At 45.5% G+C, this 14,582-nt stretch overlaps 1 protein-coding gene across 2 annotated transcripts; it reads right to left on the bottom strand.

Moving 5' to 3' along the window:
- Window positions 1–329: 329 nt before the first annotated feature.
- cep295 (centrosomal protein 295) lies at window positions 330–14,492 on the bottom strand. Of its 2 annotated transcripts, none has more exons than XM_064985174.1 (28): window positions 13,638–14,492; window positions 13,335–13,535; window positions 13,027–13,151; window positions 12,822–12,915; window positions 12,467–12,580; window positions 12,234–12,374; window positions 11,819–12,002; window positions 11,398–11,544; window positions 10,973–11,227; window positions 10,751–10,851; window positions 10,375–10,581; window positions 8,473–8,552; window positions 7,366–8,161; window positions 6,822–7,143; window positions 6,485–6,697; window positions 6,236–6,315; window positions 5,413–5,617; window positions 5,082–5,261; window positions 4,835–4,980; window positions 4,332–4,713; window positions 3,995–4,186; window positions 3,248–3,804; window positions 2,991–3,098; window positions 2,760–2,832; window positions 2,281–2,622; window positions 2,025–2,112; window positions 1,810–1,909; window positions 330–502 (listed from the first exon to the last, which is right to left on the bottom strand). In XM_064985174.1, the coding sequence occupies exons 1-28, from the start codon at window positions 13,734–13,736 to the stop codon at window positions 461–463; spliced, it is 5,574 nt and encodes a 1,857-aa protein (XP_064841246.1). In that variant the 5' UTR covers window positions 13,737–14,492; the 3' UTR covers window positions 330–460. The 2 variants fall into 2 exon arrangements, with proteins under 2 accessions (XP_064841246.1, XP_064841247.1); XM_064985175.1 differs by having other exon boundaries at window positions 5,082–5,258.
- Window positions 14,493–14,582: the final 90 nt, after the last annotated feature.

The raw sequence follows: 14,582 nt of genomic DNA, 5'->3' as shown, positions 1-14,582 counted from the left end.
GCACAAACTCATGGAGGTCCCTCACCATTTCGTTCAATTAACGTTTTTTGCAACAGAACCGGCGTAATGAATATGCCCCTGTTTATCACTGGTTAAAATGGTGGGAGGCCTTTATTTCACAGACAAATCCTTTAATTTCAGTTTATTCAAGGGGCCTGCCATCATTACACGTTTAAGGATTTGCAAACGCAGCAGAAAAAAAAATCATATAAAGACTAAAACAACAAATTATTTTACAGGTACCTAAAGCATATAGTGTGTAATAGTGCACTGGTTGCTTTTGTTGTGTGAACATAGTAATAAGTAGTGATGAATAGACTGAACACTAATTTATGTATATACACTTTATTACAAATATTATCTTTTAAATTACTGATTACAAATTGCACAAAAATACATGTATACACGCAAGTACAAAATATGTGCAAACACACATGACAACAGCAATCGATCTTCAAAATCATTGCGAAGACTGCTTGCCCCGTAGCTTCTGTAAGGTTTTCTGTAAAGAGAGAAAACAGAATTCATATAAATTCAAACGGACTAATGTTGATGTACATCAACCAACTTTAAATTTCAATATCATTTTACATTTACGTTTTCGTCATTTAGCAGACGCTCTTATCCAGAGAGACTTACATTAATGAGTTCATACATTTTAAAACCTCTCTGGGTTGGGGGGCAGTATTTCCACATCTGGATGAAAAGCGTGCCCAAAGTAAATTGCCTGCTACTCATGCCCAGAAGCTAGGATACGCATATTCATTAATAGATTTGGATAGAAAACACTCTGACGTTTCTAAAACTGTTTGAATAATGTCTGTGAGTATAACATAAATTATTTGGCAGGCGAAACCCCGAGCACAATCCATCCAGGGAATTTCTTTTTTTAGGTCAATCTGTTTTCCATTAGTTTTCTATGGCAAGCCGTTTTAATAGAAATATGCTTGCAGTTCCTATGGCTTCCACTAGTTGTCAACAGTCTTTAGAAATTGGTTGATGTTTTTCCTTTGAGTAATGAAGAAGTAGCCCTTTCCTTTCTGGGAGTCGAGCCAAGTGGACTGTTTTGTTTGGGGCGCGTGACCTGAAGCTCGCTCCACTTTGATTTTATCCGCTATTGAACACAGTTTATCCCATCTTAAATTTGATTGATTATTTACCTTTTAAAATACCTAAAGTTGGATTAGGAAAGTTGTTTGAAATGTTTGGACCAAGATTACAGGTAACTTATTAGATCATTTGTAGTTATGTTGTGCAAGTTGGAATCAGTGTTTTTCCTGAATCAAACGCCTCAAATAAATTGATATTTTGGGGATATAACGACAGAATTAATCGAAATAAAGGACCATTTGTGATGTTTATGGGACATATTGCAGTGCCAACAGAAGAAGATCTTTAAAGGTAAGGCATGAATTATATAGTTATTTCTGAGTTTTGTGTTGAGCCTGGCGGGTTGAAATATGATTGTCATGTGTTTGTTTGATGGGGTGCTGTTCTCAGATAATAGCATGGTTTGCTTTCGCCGTAAAGCATTTTTGAAATCTGACACAGTGGCTGGATTACGCTTAAAGTTAAGCTTTATTTTGGTGTATTGCACTTGTGATTGTATGAAAGTTAAATATTTCTAATAATTTAATTTGAATTTGGAGCTCTGCCATTTCACCGGATGTTGTCAAATCAATCCCGCTAAGTTATAATACTTTTTTTCATACAGGTCCCCCGTTGGAATCGAACCCACAACCCTGGCGCCATGCTCTATACCAATATCACATTTCATTCATTTAAGCATTGGGGTATTTTAAATGTTACCTTATGAAACTCTTTGGCCTTCTCCCTGTTGTTGGCATATGCCACCTGTCTGCTCCTGACCTCCTTCTGAAGCTTCACCTCATCTAGTCGGCTATACAACCTGCAGAGAGACAACCAAGAGGGAGGTCATGAGAGAAACATGTCGGATATCAGATCATGTTAATGTGATGTGTGGTTGGGTCTTGTTCGAGCAGAAAACAGAAATAACCTGTTACCTCTCTGTTCTCTTATGCATCTCAGCCACGTCCTGTTTCCTTATCTCAGGAGTGCTGATCCTCACCTCCCCAACCTTCTTCAGCTTGGCTTCACTCACCGAGGACAAAGAGAGGAGGACTGTGTTATTTGTTGTAGAGTGTTACTGAACCGAGTCTTTGACCCATTACTAACCCCACTTTCCTTCCCCAAGAGTTTCCATGTGTTGGTTGGTTGTTAACACAATATTATACTTATTTTAGTCTATTCTATTGTTACCTAGCATGGGAGGCTGCAAGGGAGTTTGGGGCTTTGGCTGTTGCTTTTTCTGCTTGGCATATCCTCCTGCATGGGTTGACTCTGCACTCCTCCCCTCTCTCCTGGGTTTAGAAGTGGTTGACTGAACAGTGGTTGGGTCAGACTGGGCCCTGGTGGTTGTGTTGGCCCTACTCTCATTGATGTCAGACTGGGCCCTGGTGGTTGTGTTGGCTCTGGCTTCATCCCTCTTGGCTTGAATCTCCTCCACCCTGCGGGCAGACCTCTGAATCAGGGCTCTGCATTTCTGCTGGAAGGCCTCCTGTAGATTCACGCTGGGACACGACTGGAACTCCAGTAGCATCACTTGCCATAGAAAAAAACAAAACAAGTATAACCAAGGATTCATGTATGCATTTAAAGACCTTGTAAAGACCAAGGAAGGATTCAGAGAATGAAAGAAGAGTAGGAACCAGAGAAGTTTCAGGTCTTCTGATTCTCACCTGCATGAGAGGGGGTTGTCTCTTTCTCCTGTAGACTGGCGTCCTCCTCTGGCAACATCGTCGACTTTGATTCCTAGAAAACGTCACACCAAGTTCAGGGACTACCCAACAAAATGCATGCAGCGGAGGAGGTTACAGACGAGATTCAGTTACTCAGTCTTCAGACTCCTCTGGCCATTGGGCAATCAACTTTTCCACAATGTATTGTTTCTCAGCGTCTTCTTCTTATACCTCTATCTCTCCTTCCTCAGTGAGTTCCTGGCCCTGTAGTGTGGTGTCTGTCAGGCTCACCAGGGTCAGCATGGACTCATCCATAATCCCCTTCACACTGCCCACCTCCTAAGAGAGGAGAAAGACATCACACAGATCAACCAATAGCAGCACACAAGACTCACCTCTCAAGTGACATCCAATTAACACAACCCCTTCACTGAACCCAAAGTCTGGGAAACATTTAATAGTGAAAAAAAATGTCATGAAATACATACCATTATTCTCTCCCAGATGGGAGGGCTGATCTTTGACTCTGAACATAGCTGGTCATCTGGCTCTCCTGCATCCAGGACCTCAATTTTAATAGCACCTCCTTTGTCAAGTCTCTGAGGTGTTGGTGTACTCTCCATATCAGTGTCCCCTCCTTCAAGTGGTATGTCCAAAGTGGAGACATCTTCACAGGCTGCTAGACCAACCTCCTCCGCTCCAGGGGATACCTGCAGGGCAGAGTCATGGGGGAGGCACTGGGATATGGTCAGCTGGTACAAGGAGTCGTGCAGGGCGGGCGAGGGCTGTGGTGGTTCCTCCGCTCCTCTCAGGCGCTCAGGAGACGGTTCAGAGGTGACAGAGGGGTCTGTGTCATCCTCAAACTCCTCTGAGCATGCAGAGAGCTCAAGGTCCCCTGCAGGTGCTTCATGGTCACCATCTTCGTCGTGGGAACATAGCCCCTCCACTTCCTCTTCTGGAAGGTGAAAGGTCATGAAGGGTTCGGCTGTCTCGTTATGCGTGACCTCAGCCAGGAGGGGGTGGAAGGAGTCCGAGGCTGGATCCACTGAGGGACAACAGATGTAAAAAATATTAACAGTCAGAACCTAGTACCTAAGCCATATCATCACAGCAAATGAGGGATTGGGGAATACTAGTTAGCTAGTGGGTCAGTGTGAATGCTGCATGAAATGGAGGTTGAAAAAAGAATATCAGGGAATTCCGATTCATCATTAGAAAACGACTAATAGACTCACCCCCAGTCCTGTCTGCTTCCTGGGAACAGGCCCCAGAGTGCTGCAGGCTCTGGTAGTGTGGAGGCTCCCGTCCAGGGAGAGAGGAGCTGCTCAGTAACTGGGATTCAGGGGCTCCCTCTTGATCAGAAAACACTCCTGTCTGGCCCGAGACCCTCAGATCCACCCAGCTTAGGGAGTTAGAACCACCAGCTTCTAATGTAGGGAAAAAAACAAAAAAACAAAATCAGGTTTCAGTATAGCATTAGCAAGAAATGTGCTCTTACACACTGAAATAAGACATGCAATGACACAAGCCAACACACAGTAATATTTCATCCATTTTCATTGACTCGGTTACCTGAGCTGCCACTCCATTGGGCAGCAGACTCATCCAGCTCTCCAGCCAGAGGCCTCATCACCCGGCTCTCATCCTGGACTTCATCTAGCCACTGGGATGACTGGTCCAGTCGCTGGCTGACAGAGATTGACTGATTGGAGAGCCCGCCAATCATTCTGCTCAAAGTCGAATCCCACCCGTGGTCCAGTGAGGTTGATTGACCTGAGAGCTGGCCAATCATTCGGCTCAAAGTAGAGTCCCAACCTTGGCCCGGCGAGGATGACTTATCTGAGGGCTGGCCAGTCATTGGGCTGAAAGTGGAGTCCCGCCCCTGGTCCAGAACCAATGAGGGGGACTTGTCTGAGAGGCGATCCATGATACGGTTGACAGTGTTGTCCCATTCCTTAACAAAACATTTTAAAAATAGATGCCTTGAATTAGTTAATGTTGATACTAAAAATTTGAATATTTACTCTGAACCCATAATGCCATTGAATGGAGTACAAGGGTGTTGATGGACCCACCTGGTCCTGCCCCTGAGCTCCTGACTCCCAAACAGGTGACCTGTCTGGTCCCTCATTCTCCTGCAGTAGCTTAGACCAGGGCTTCTGCTGCGACACAGAGGAGCTTGGCTCCTCAAACACTGACTCCTCTAGTACTGCAGATGGACCTGGATGGGAGAAGGAAGAGTAAGAAAAGGGGAATTGTGAGAGACTGCCGTTTGGAAATTCTATAATTTACTATAATCAAAAAGAGAAATTGTGTGTGTACCCGTCTGGTTCCCAGCAGTATTAAGAGAAAAGTTGAGCTCCCTGGTGTATTTGTCTATGATGCGCTGGATACTGCTGCTGTGTATGAGGGAGTCTAAAATGGTACCAGATACACCCCTACAGGAACTGTGTCTTGATGAAGAGGAGCCATTGACCGATATCTTTTTATTTGTTCCTCCTCCTCCCATTCCAAACCCAGCCATGAGCAGGGAAGAGTTATGGGGGAAAAAAAGAGAAGAGGATAAAAGATACATTTCAAATATAACTCATTTCTGACAAGACCGAATTGGTATATACTCAATTGATCAGGCCTACAGACAAGTCACACACACCTATTTGGGTGGAGGTGTGTTCAGGGTCCGTGGAGGTGTGTTCAGGGTCCGTGGAGGTGTGTTCAGGGTCCGTGGAGGTGTGTTCAGGGTCCGTGGAGGTGTGTTCAGGGTCCGTGGTGGCATAGCTTCCAGAAGAGATGGTGGTAGAGGACAGGTAGTCAGGTTCTGAGGGTCTACAGGCTGAATGGAAGGACAGGCTCTCCAACTGGACAACACAGATGACAGGGACACAATACACAGGAAGACACCAGGGTTAGACAGGAAGGGTATAATAACATAGCGACTGTATATAAATAAAACTGGAAAGAGCTCAGTTCAAGTGTAGAAACCTTCATGAAATATGTTTTCACATATACATCAGGAACAATTGATTTACATCATGGCCCAGAAAGAATACACACACACAAATAAAGATACACGGACACACACACAAATAAAGATACACGGACACACACAGAGCTCAGTTCAAGTGTAGAAACCTTCATGAAATATGTTTTCACATATACATCCGGAACAATTGATTTACATCATGGCTTAGAAAGAAAACACACACACACACACCGCAGTTCAAGTGTAGGAACCATAATGAAATATATTTTAAATATACTTTAGTTCAGGGTAATATTGATTGACATCATGCTCAGAAAGGAAACAGAAACCCAAACAGTCACGAACACAAGACAAACACAAAACACAAAACTGCTTCTCATGCAATATCATGGTATTGTAGGACAGACCACAAACCCTCAGATTTGGCAACTTATCATTTATCCACAATATGGTGGACCGCAGAGGGGGAAATAGAACCAGTAAAAACCCTTACCCCTGTAGGAGATTTACCAAGGACACCTCTCCCAAACTGACAGGAGTGATAAGACCGTTCTGGGAGTGCTGTGGTGGGATCTAGGATATAGGACAGTTGGATTAGAGGAATTGAAAATGTCTGAGAGGACTCCATGACCATCAGTCTAAAGCTTATAAAAGTGAAAGGATCCTCATCTTATACTCCTGTGGTAACCATCCTGGCATAAGATCTCTCTCTATTCCCTTCATCCATTCCTCCTTTCCTTACCAGGTCCAGGAGAGGCACCAGCCTCCAGCTGTAGTCTCTCTCTCCAGGACAGCTTGCTGGATCTACCAGACCCGGTTAATGTCTCACTCCCAGTCCCGGCTGTGTGTTCCCATGCACTGGACACAGAGGTGCTGGAGTGACCTCTTTCAGAATGGCCCGAGTGGTCCTGTTCTTCTGCGATTGCCCTTTCAATAGATACTGCCACACTCTCTTCTGCACAATACACAGAAGCTGGTTAGAGATACACGCTTGTTTATGAAGGATGTATACAAGTGGTTACTAGAGTTGAACACTGCCGTGTGGTGTATTGTGCCCCCTGTGGGTGTGGCTGGCTGACCTGTGATCAGGCTGGCATTGGCTGGCGTCTCCACCTCCTGGATGGCACTGAGCTCATGCTGCTCTGTCATCTCCGTGACGGTCAGCCTGGCACGGGCCACCGGGGGTTTGGCTGCCCGGGGGTGGGGGAGTGGGTGAGGGGCGGGTCTGTCTGAGTGTGAACTCTGGACGTAGAGTGTGTCATCTTGGCTCTGACTGGTCTCTACCGATGTTGAGGTTTGCCCATTGGACTCCTCGATGGCCCGAAGCAGAGCTGCCATCAGACGGAGACGCTCTGACCCCAGGACTTCTGACCCCAAACCATCAGTGGTCTCTGGACCAGGCTGGTGGAGCCACACAGAGATCGAGACAGACAGATATGGCTGGTAAGCTACTTTGTAGGCAGAGTATATCCATGCAATTTCATTGACATAATTTACATGTTTGGGCTAACTATTAGTTCTACATGTTAGTGTTACTCTTACTTTTTGAATCACTTTAAACCAATAGCAGACCTGCCTCTGTAACAGCAGGTAAAACCCTTAAGGTGTTGTTTGTTTCCTTACCTGTGTGTCATCAGCAGTGAGCAATGCCTGTAACACCTCCCTCTGTCTCCTCCTCTGCTCCCTCTGTTCCTCCTCCAGTTCCCTCTGCTGCATGAAGAGCACCTCCCTCTGGGCCTCCACCCGCCGCTGGGCCTCCCGTAGCTCCTGCCTCTGCCTCTCCACCTCCTCCCCAAACTTGTCCGGGGCCCGCAGGACAGACCCAGGATTTACCGGGGCCCCCACTTCTGAAAGGGTTGGGCTGATGGGTGGGATGGGGTCAGTTCTTGATGGGAGTGGGATGTGTGGAGTAGGGTGGAGGGAAACAGGATGTGGTCTGTAGGACTGGGGGTCTAACGAGGTAGAGGGTGGAGGTAGCTTCTCAGGGACATCCTCTGTGACCCTACTAAACACATTTTCCGCCAGCCATACACCTGCTCTTTGGTCCCTTAGGCTTTCAAAGGTGGGTTCTAGCTGCACTGGTGAGGTTCTGGAGTTAATATGCGAGGCAACTGTAGTGCCAGGGAGGAAGAGAGTTTGAGCCAAGATGGAGGGCTCCTGTGTGGGGAGGTCCAAAGGGGTGTGAGCTCTAGAGTGGGGACTAACTGCTACCGGGAGACAGGGGAGCAGGGCAGAACCAGAGGGGAGTTCTAGGGGCACTGCCAGGGGATTGATTCCTCCTTTAAAGTGTGGTAGAAGACGGGCTGTGGTACCAGGAGGGAGACATGTTGAGCTAGTTTGACCAGAGTAGCGGTTTCTTAGCGTGCGTTGGTACCCTTCCAGACGCCGGCGAGCCTCCTCCACAGACTGCTTATGAAGCCTAAGAGATTGAAACATTGAAAATATTTTTTATTTTTTTTTAGATAAATGACCAAAACATCCATAAGTAGACATAAGTTAGGTGTTTATATTTATATATATATAAATATAAACACCTGAGTCAAATACGGCAGATAGGGTCAGCCACAGCAAATGGGCATTCAGTGCCTCGCTCAAGGTTTGAACCAGTGACTTTTCAGTTACTGGCCCAACGCTCTTAACCCGCTAGGCTACCTGCCACATGAGACACAAATCAGCAATAGGCAGCTGTTTTAATTTCATCATATGAATCAGCCATGGTGAGAAACACACCTGTTCTGGTCAAAGAGACGCTGCTGATGCTCTCTGATTCTCCTGGAGTGGTCATCCTCAGCAGCTGAGTGTATAGTAGACTGCACAGGGACAAACACAGAACAAGTCAGTGTTGCATATGTGGAAACACACAGTCAAACACACAGAGCTCAGTTCAAGTGTAGAAACAATCATGAAATATATTGAAAATATACTTCAGTTCAGGGTAATATTGATTTACATCATGGCTCACACACACACACACACACACACACACACACACACAGAGCTCAGTTCAAGTGTAGAAACAATCATGAAATATATTGAAAATATACTTCAGTTCAGGGTAATATTGATTTACATCATGGCTCACACCATCATGAAATATATTGAAAATATACAGTTCAGGGTAATATTGATTTACATCATGGCACACACACACACACACACACACACACACACACAGCTCAGTTCAAGTGTAGAAACCATCATGAAATATATTGAAAATATACTTCACATCATGTTCAGGTGTAATAAACCATCATGAAATATATTGAAAATATACTTCAGTTTACATCATGATTTACATCACACACACACACACACACACACACACACACACACACACAGGGTATTGATTCACATCATGGCTCAGATAAATACCACAATCCCACCACAGGCTCAGATAAATACACACAATCCCACCACAACCTCAGAGCTCAGTTCAAGTGTAGAAACCATCATGAAATATATTTTAAAATATAATTCAGGGTATTATTGATTCACATCATGGCTCAGATAAATACACACAATCCCACCACAGGCTCAGATAAATACACACAATCCCACCACAACCTCAGATAAATACACACAACCCCACCACAACCTCAGATAAATACACACAACCCCACCACAACCACAGATAAATACACACAACCCCACCACAACCACAGATAAATACACACAACCCCACCACAACCACAGATAAATACACACAACCCCACCACAACCACAGATAAATACACACAACCCCACCACAACCACAGATAAATACACACAACCCCACCACAACCACAGATAAATACACACAATCCCACCACAACCACATCTCTTCACACACAACCCCACCACAACCACATCTCTTCACACACAACCCCACCACAACCACATCTCTTCACACACAACCCCACACACACCACATCTCTTCACACACAACCCCACCACAACCACATCTCTTCACACACAACCCCACCACAACCACATCTCTTCACACACAACCCCACCACAACCACATCTCTTCACACACAACCCCACCACAACCACATCTCTTCACACACAACCCCACCACAACCACATCTCTTCACACACAACCCCACCACAACCACATCTCTTCACACACAACCCCACCACAACCACATCTCTTCACACACAATCCCACCACAACCACATCTCTTCACACACAATCCCACCACAACCACATCTCTTCACACACAATCCCACCACAACCACATCTCTTCACACACAATCCCACCACAACCACATCTCTTCACACACAATCCCACCACAACCACATCTCTTCACACACAATCCCACCACAACCACATCTCTTCACACACAATCCCACCACAACCTCTTCACATCCCACCACAACCACATCTCTTCACACACAATCCCACCACAACCACATCTCTTCACACACAATCCCACCACAACCACAACCACAATCCCACCACAACCACATCTCTTCTTCACACACAATCCCACCACAACCACATCTCTTCACACACAATCCCATCACAACCACATCTCTTCACACACAATCCCACCACAACCACATCTCTTCACACACAATCCCACCACAACCACATCTCTTCACACACAATCCCACCACAACCACATCTCTTCACACACAATCCCACCCACCTCGGGAGTTGGAGCAGCAGGGCTGACGTCTTGGGCTGGTGTTTTCTGTGTTCCAGAGGCAGCAGGAGTGTCCTGGTTCATGGCCGTCTGCAGCTGCTCTCTCTCTTGCTGGGCCTCCTGCAGCAGCAGCTCCAGCCTGCTCTTCTTCTCCTCTAACTCCTGTAGCAGGGCTATCTGCTCCTGCTTTTGCCTCTCCAGCTCCTCCTCCTGGACAACAGAGGCAACCACAGGGCAAACTATGAGCTTTCAGCTTTAGACACTTTCCCAGAAAGGTTAATACATTCACTTTATTTTACACCTCCCACCCACTCAAGACAGATCTATTAAGCAGACATGTTATGGACATGCATGAATACGTAGATACAAAGACACACACCCTCCTCTTCCTCTCGGTTTCAAATGTGTGGATCTTGATGGCTTGTTTATCAGGATGGAGCAGGGTACCAGCCACTATGGACTCTTCTGTTGTCTCTATAGCTAATCAGATAAAATACATGAAATGGATCATTAAGAAAAAAACACTACAGAAAAAAATGTTTTTCTTGAACCTTTAACCTTATAGCAGCAAATCAAGAAGGTCTACAAAGGGCTCACTAACCTTGGGCTGGCTGAGAGGGGTCTGGGAGTCTGGAAATAGTGGTCAAAGGACGACCCCTCTCCTCACTGGCCAGAGAACCTGTCTCAATGGTCATAATGCCTGCGGACGTGTCGCACTCTGCTGTCGGAGTAGTTCGGCAGTCACCTGGGGGTTCAACCAGCCTCCGGTAGCTCCACTGGTCTCTCTGTGACCGGATGCGGGTCAATAGTTTCTTCAAGGCCTGTCTGGGAGCGCCACCTAGAGGCCTGGATGGTTCTACAATGACAGACAAAACAATAGTTTATTTCACGCACACGATCCAACTCCATTTATTACAGTTTCCACATAACCTTTCGTGACAACACTATGGTCATACTCTGATAGTCAGTAAATCAAACATTAACCAGAGCCGGAGTCCAACGGCAGAAATTAATCCACCTCTTCACCTTCATTCTGTTGTTCCTCTGCCCCAGCCAAGGGTGTAAGGTCAGGGGTGGCCTCCTGGGTCAGGTCTAGGTCTTCATCCTGGCTGCCAGTGGACACAGCTAGGAGAGGCTCTGGGACCAGCTGCAGCACCAGGTCACCTTTCACTCCTGCAGGCAAGAGATCAGTACAGGTTTAATTAGACGAAAGAGAAACTCCAGTCCAACATACTAAAGGTAATTACTAATTAGGTGCCATAATAATAATAATGTGTGTCCACACTACTCTGTCTGGGATAGAGTCAATATCTCCATTTCAATCAAGTAAAACTTATCTACGCACCATGACAATACCAACAAATGTTGTCCTCGGGGCCAGAGTAGAAAAACATTGCTGCAGAGAAAACTATGAAAATGTATTATGATTTGGATCACCCCTCCTTACTCCTCTCTCCAGTGTACATGTCCTCGAAGGCGAACTCCATATCCCTCTGCCAGTCCTCCCTCATCTCCTGTCTCTTGTGGAGCGGCTGGAAGATCTGGGCAGGCATCTGAGCCATCACCTGCCTGCGCCTCAAAAGGTCTGTCTGATGCATGTGCTCAAGCTCCACCAGGAGGCGCTCTCGGTCCTATACAGCCAAAACAAACATGGGTATTGCTGTTGTTTTGGCCTTGACGCATACATTTACATTTAAGTCATTTGGCAGACGCAATATGCATTCAAAGGATTTCAGGAATGAATTTAACATCTCAGGACAGGTTTAGCCTCGTTACGCAGAAAGTTGTACATTGACTTTTCTTTCATGTTATCACTTGAATCATCTTGAACAAGGCGAGTGTGTTTGTGTAGCAGTATGTACCTGTGTGAGCTGTTCCCTCCTCAGCGCGTGGTTACCCCTGAGACGAGCCTTCTCCAGCTGCTCCCGTCTCTCTCTCTGCTCCTCCTGTCCTAGCTCCTGCAGGCGCTGCATCTCCTCCAATGCCGCCACCTGTGCGTTTGGCTGGGGGAACAAAACACACCGGTTACAATAGAAAGAGGACAATATATCACACTGGGCCATTGCATCTTTTTGAACTTTTAAAGATAGATTACCTGTTCTGTGTAGACTTCCCTGTCCACTGCAGTCTCTGGCATATGATAGTGAGTCACAGAGAAGGCATCCACGTCTGATTTCTTCACTGCATGCAGCTTCCTTGACTCAATACTCTGTTAACAGTAAAAAGAAATGCACAACATTTGAGAATATATTTGCTGGAATTGTAAGATCTGAGACTGCTGTTTGCTCATACTACAATAGAATATTGTTAATTAAATGTGTGCTTTAATAATGGTATGTGGGTTTGGAAGGAGAGCTCTATATTCCATTGTTACAGTGCCTTTGATTAAGAACTTTCCATCGCAATGACCATAGTTCACAATGTGCCCGATTCCTAACATTAAATTGTACCTCAATTGGGTTGGGTGGAAGGGATGGGAAGTTGGCCACTTTTGCTGCCCTCTGCTTCTCCACCTGTATGGACTTCTTCCTAGCCTCAATAAAACTTGAGGGAGAAGAAAAACACTCCAGATTTAATATCAAACATTCCAGATTTAATATCAATGTAACAAGCCCATGTTTGTTTGACCAAATAAAATCCAGTTGATAGCCTCACCGATTTTGTTCCTCCTGATCTTTCTGTCTCTGTGATTTGAGCTCTTTGAGGGCTACTCGATAGCGCTCATCTGCCCGAACATGATTCTCCTCATTTTTCTGTGCAATTGCCTCCCAGTCAGGCTCCTGGGGAAACAAGAAGTGTGCATTGATCAAGCAGTTGTATAGTGAAGTAAAGACACAGGTATTTTGTGATCTGGGGCATGACCCAAGTTGCTTAAAAAATCTTACAAAACCCAGTCAAGTTACACTGGCAGCCTGTAATGTATCACACATTGCTAAGACACAGGTTGAGAGTTGAGTGTTTACATTTTCTTTGGCACTTCTATGTCCCTCTCCCAAAACTCGGAGATTGTCCTGGTATAACTTTTGCAGGGTCTCCAGTTTCTCACTCTGCTGTTGCTCCCACTCCCCCTTCAACTCCTCTGCCAGGTTTTGTAGCTCGCGCTCCCTTCGCAGTTGCACCTCCGTGCGGATTTGTAGAGCGATATACCGCTCCTGTTCCCGCACCTATGAGAGTGCTGATCATTAGCTACCATTTGGTAGTGTATGCATTGACAGGATGTAAGCATCGTCACTGAGAGCGAGTGTTAGGTGTTAGCTACTATATACCTGTTGTATTCGCAGCTTCCTTCTCCTCTCGTGTTCCTCTCGAATGAGTTGAGATTCTTCATTTGGACTTAAACGTAATCGAGACACATTTCTCTTCATCTTTATAAAATTCAGGGATGTTGAAAGGCGAAAATATTAGTTAGCTGATCAACGGCACTGTCTGAAAAACACCCATGACAAACAAAGGCCAGCCAGTTGTGCTAAACTAGCTAGCTTGCACCAGAGACTTCAGAGTAGGAAAAATATTCCCGTTCGCAATCTAGATTAACTAAACAAAACACTATGCTAATTTGAAGTAGCTAACGTTCAAATGCGTTACAAAACCCCCCTCCAAAGTGTTGTTTATTTGCCGAAATCCATGCCAACGAGTGAAAGCGTTCGTTGTTAAACGTCACTTCCTGAATTTTAAACCGCGCTAAATCATGTGATTGGATGCGTTCCACCATGCCCAAAAGGTGGCCGATCTTGCATTACCGCCACCTACTAGACTGGAGTACAACTCCCTTATACTTTGCTTGAAAAAATAAATAAATACCCTACCATTTAACACCACACTCACAAAAAATAACACCACCCCACTCCACTATTTATATATATTTAGTCCTACCTCATGCCAACAAACTGAAAGGGTGGGACATCATCACTAAACACCCTGTAACTCTTCTGATGTCAAGTCTCGCACACCCAAGTACCTCTCTGCAAATGCCACCACAACCTCAATTTTCAGCGACTTACGTTCCATCCCTACTGTTGATAACCATTGCTATGAATGTTAAAAATGCAATCTTACTGAAACATATCACTATCCCTCTGTACTGGTACAGGTCTACTACTCACACCACTCCTCTCAAGACCCCCCCCCCCCTTGACCCATCTTCCTCTGCTTTCTTCACTGCCTCAGCATATGACAACTTCTGCACTACTCTAACTCTGAAGGTGGCTGAT

This window comes from Oncorhynchus masou, chromosome 13 (assembly GCF_036934945.1).
Source record: "Oncorhynchus masou masou isolate Uvic2021 chromosome 13, UVic_Omas_1.1, whole genome shotgun sequence".
Lineage (NCBI taxonomy): Eukaryota > Metazoa > Chordata > Actinopteri > Salmoniformes > Salmonidae > Oncorhynchus > Oncorhynchus masou.
Note: the sequence above shows the minus strand (reverse complement) of the source record. Positions and strands in the feature narration are given on the sequence as shown.